The sequence below is a fragment of the Saccostrea cucullata genome, unplaced genomic scaffold (genome assembly GCF_032062105.1).
Source record: "Saccostrea cucullata isolate Sc308-1 unplaced genomic scaffold, CSIRO_AGI_Scuc_v1 ctg9708, whole genome shotgun sequence".
NCBI classification, from domain to species: domain Eukaryota; kingdom Metazoa; phylum Mollusca; class Bivalvia; order Ostreida; family Ostreidae; genus Saccostrea; species Saccostrea cuccullata.
Window position 1 is genome coordinate 22,252 of NW_026925152.1, and position 2,773 is coordinate 25,024.

Consider the following 2,773-nt stretch of genomic DNA (forward strand, 5'->3'; position numbering starts at 1 on the left):
GAAATGCATCTGTTCCTGCATAAGGTGACGTGATTTGCAAATGACGTCATAATAGCCTTACTGAGGCCTGGCCGTAGAAATAGCATTTTAATTCGCATTAGTTTACACCGCATTAGCTGTCGTGTGAACGCAATTTAATTCGCATTATTTTGATTCGCATTAGTTTACTTCGCATTAATTTACTGCGAATTAAACTCGTCGTGTGAACAGGGCATAAGTGTATATTTCTTAACAATTTAGTAAGTTGTAAAGAGTTAATGTATAACTTTGCAATTTTCTAAGATATCTAAAACCCCGGGACCCAGAAAGAGATAAAGTAAAGGAAAATGAAGACAAAGAAAAGTTAAAAGAACTAAGAAACAACGTCTGCGCTGGAATGGCTATTCTAAACTTAATCTGGATTTCAATTAATTTCATGTTTCAACTGAGAAGGCCATCAGTTGTTACCTTAGCTCAACTTGTGAGTATATCTTTGTGTTATTTTCATTTTTTTTACAGAATCTACAATACAATAAATAAATTAGGCTTCATTCTGTCAAATATTAATATATTCTTAATTATACACGGTTTTGTGCTTTGAATTTACAATGTTATAAGAGTTCTATTTTAGAAAACCATCAAAAATAGGCATTTTGAGCCATTAACCTGTCTTATTGAAATCAGTTGTATATTTAGAATAACCTTTTTTTTTTTTACAAATCATTAAACTTCGAGCTTAAAGATTTCATGTCTGCTTTGCACAAAATTCAAACTTAAAAAATCAATTTGCCCTATTATACCAAGAAGACTGTAGAGTATAAATAATTTAACATACCAATCGTGCACGATTTTATTGCAGAAAGATGGAGATAAAATAGAAATTGATGTTTTGGGATTAATGTTTATAATATTCTTTACACTGATCCTTGTCCTCCAGTTTTGCGGTATGGTCATGCACAGGTAAAACAATTTTTAGTGTCAGATTTGAAACTTACATATAACAAAAGTTGCTGTTTTTATATATAACTTTCGATTTTTTTAAAATATACTTTTTTTGCATTATACATATACATTGTAGTACGTAAAGACATGCGACTATTTCCGGGCAGTTAAGGTTTTTGCACCCGTTAACCTTTTAAAATACGATTAACTTGTTTACAGAAATATTGAAACATTTTTAAAACAAGAGGTCCAGGGGCCATATCTCTCATCTGAGTACAGGCCAGGAAAAGGACAAAAATCAGTATTGTTTTAAAAAGCTTAAATGCAAATGTTGTCCCGACCTAACCCCCCCCCCCCCCCGAAAAAAAGGGTGGGTGGGTGGGTACGATTTGAACAAACTGAATATACACTAAATAAGCATGCAGATATATGCACATTTGGTTTTCTGAACCTTATTTGAAAAATAGAAATGTTGAATTAACATTTATTTTTTAAGTAATAATAATTATATGGACATATATATATTTTTTAAATCTATAATCACAGTTAAACAATTTAGTAAAGACTTTAAAGATAATTCATGGGCGTCGGAAGCAAATTGAAAGTGAGGGGGGGGGGGGGGATAAAGTAAGAAAAAAAGTAAATCCTAAAGGTATCTGAAATATGACGGAGAGACAACTGAAATGTATGACTTTGTGCAATTTAGTGACTGAATGGCCACTGAAAAGTCACTGAAAGCTGCCTTTTTTTAAATATTAACTGAAAGGTCTTGTTTCTTCCTGTGAAACTTGAAGTTTGGTTGAAATTGGCTTAGAGGTTCTTGGAAAGAAGTTGAAAATGTAAAAAGTTTACAATGAGACAATGACAACAGACAAGGGACAAATTATGACCAGAAAAACTCACTTGAGCCTTTAGCTCAGGTGAGCTAAACACTGATTACCGAACCCTGTTTTACACGAAAGTACAGAATCAAATTTATGTTAAGACAAATTATTGTCATCTCATTTCTTTTGGAAAATATATATAAACTAGAGGTAGTGTGAGGAATGAGCTCACTAAATGACCCCCCTCCCTCGCCTCCCATATGGTTACAATGGCAAAGTCCATGTTTTGCTGTGGGCGGGAAACCCAAAATATGTTTCTAATCAAAAAATGATAAAAGGAGGTGCACAATGGCAATATGTATTAAAGATTCTGTGAAAGTTTCATTGAATTTCACTCAGTGGTATAAGAGGAGTTGCGGATAAGAGATCGGTACCCCAAAACAGACAGCCGGACAGACGGACATACCAATTACAGTATACCCTCCCACTTTGCAAGCAGGGGGTATAAATATAACAATTTTTAAAAGAATTGTAAAAACATTTTACAGATCAATTATTTTTCAAGTATTAAAAAAATCGATATTATAGAGACATAAAATCTCTTTAAAACGATCAAAATAACATAAAGTATACTTTAAGCATTGCTTAGATTTGCGATTCTGCTGGATCGATGAATATAGTAATTTTAAAAGATCTCAAGTAGATATGGTTGTATAAATTATTTCAGATGGGGGACCTTTCTTCACCTCGTGGCGATAACGGAAATCCCTAATCCATTTAAGAAAAAAGAGAAAAAGCGAGAACAGCAAGATCAACCATCTCCAAAAAAAGGAAAAACGGAGGAAAATTTGGAGTCGGAAATCCAAAATCTATCACGAATAGGTGCATATATTTTTCATCTCTATTTATTATACAAGTATGCAAGAAAGGCTTTAAACCTGTTCCCTTTAACTCGACAGAAAAAAGTGGTATGTTAAATGTTAGTTTTCTTTTAAAGTTTTGGGAACAAAAAAAATTGTTATTTGGGT

At 32.8% G+C, this 2,773-nt stretch overlaps 1 protein-coding gene across 1 annotated transcript; it reads left to right on the forward strand.

The window, feature by feature from the left end:
* Positions 1 to 306: 306 nt before the first annotated feature.
* On the forward strand, positions 307 to 2,627 carry LOC134268203 (chitin synthase-like; the record flags this gene model as incomplete). Its single annotated transcript, XM_062750392.1, has 3 exons — positions 307 to 460; positions 839 to 939; positions 2,473 to 2,627. Coding segments are annotated over exons 1-3 (340 nt in total), but the record flags the coding sequence as incomplete, so codon positions are not given.
* Between the last annotated feature and the right edge of the window lie 146 nt (positions 2,628 to 2,773).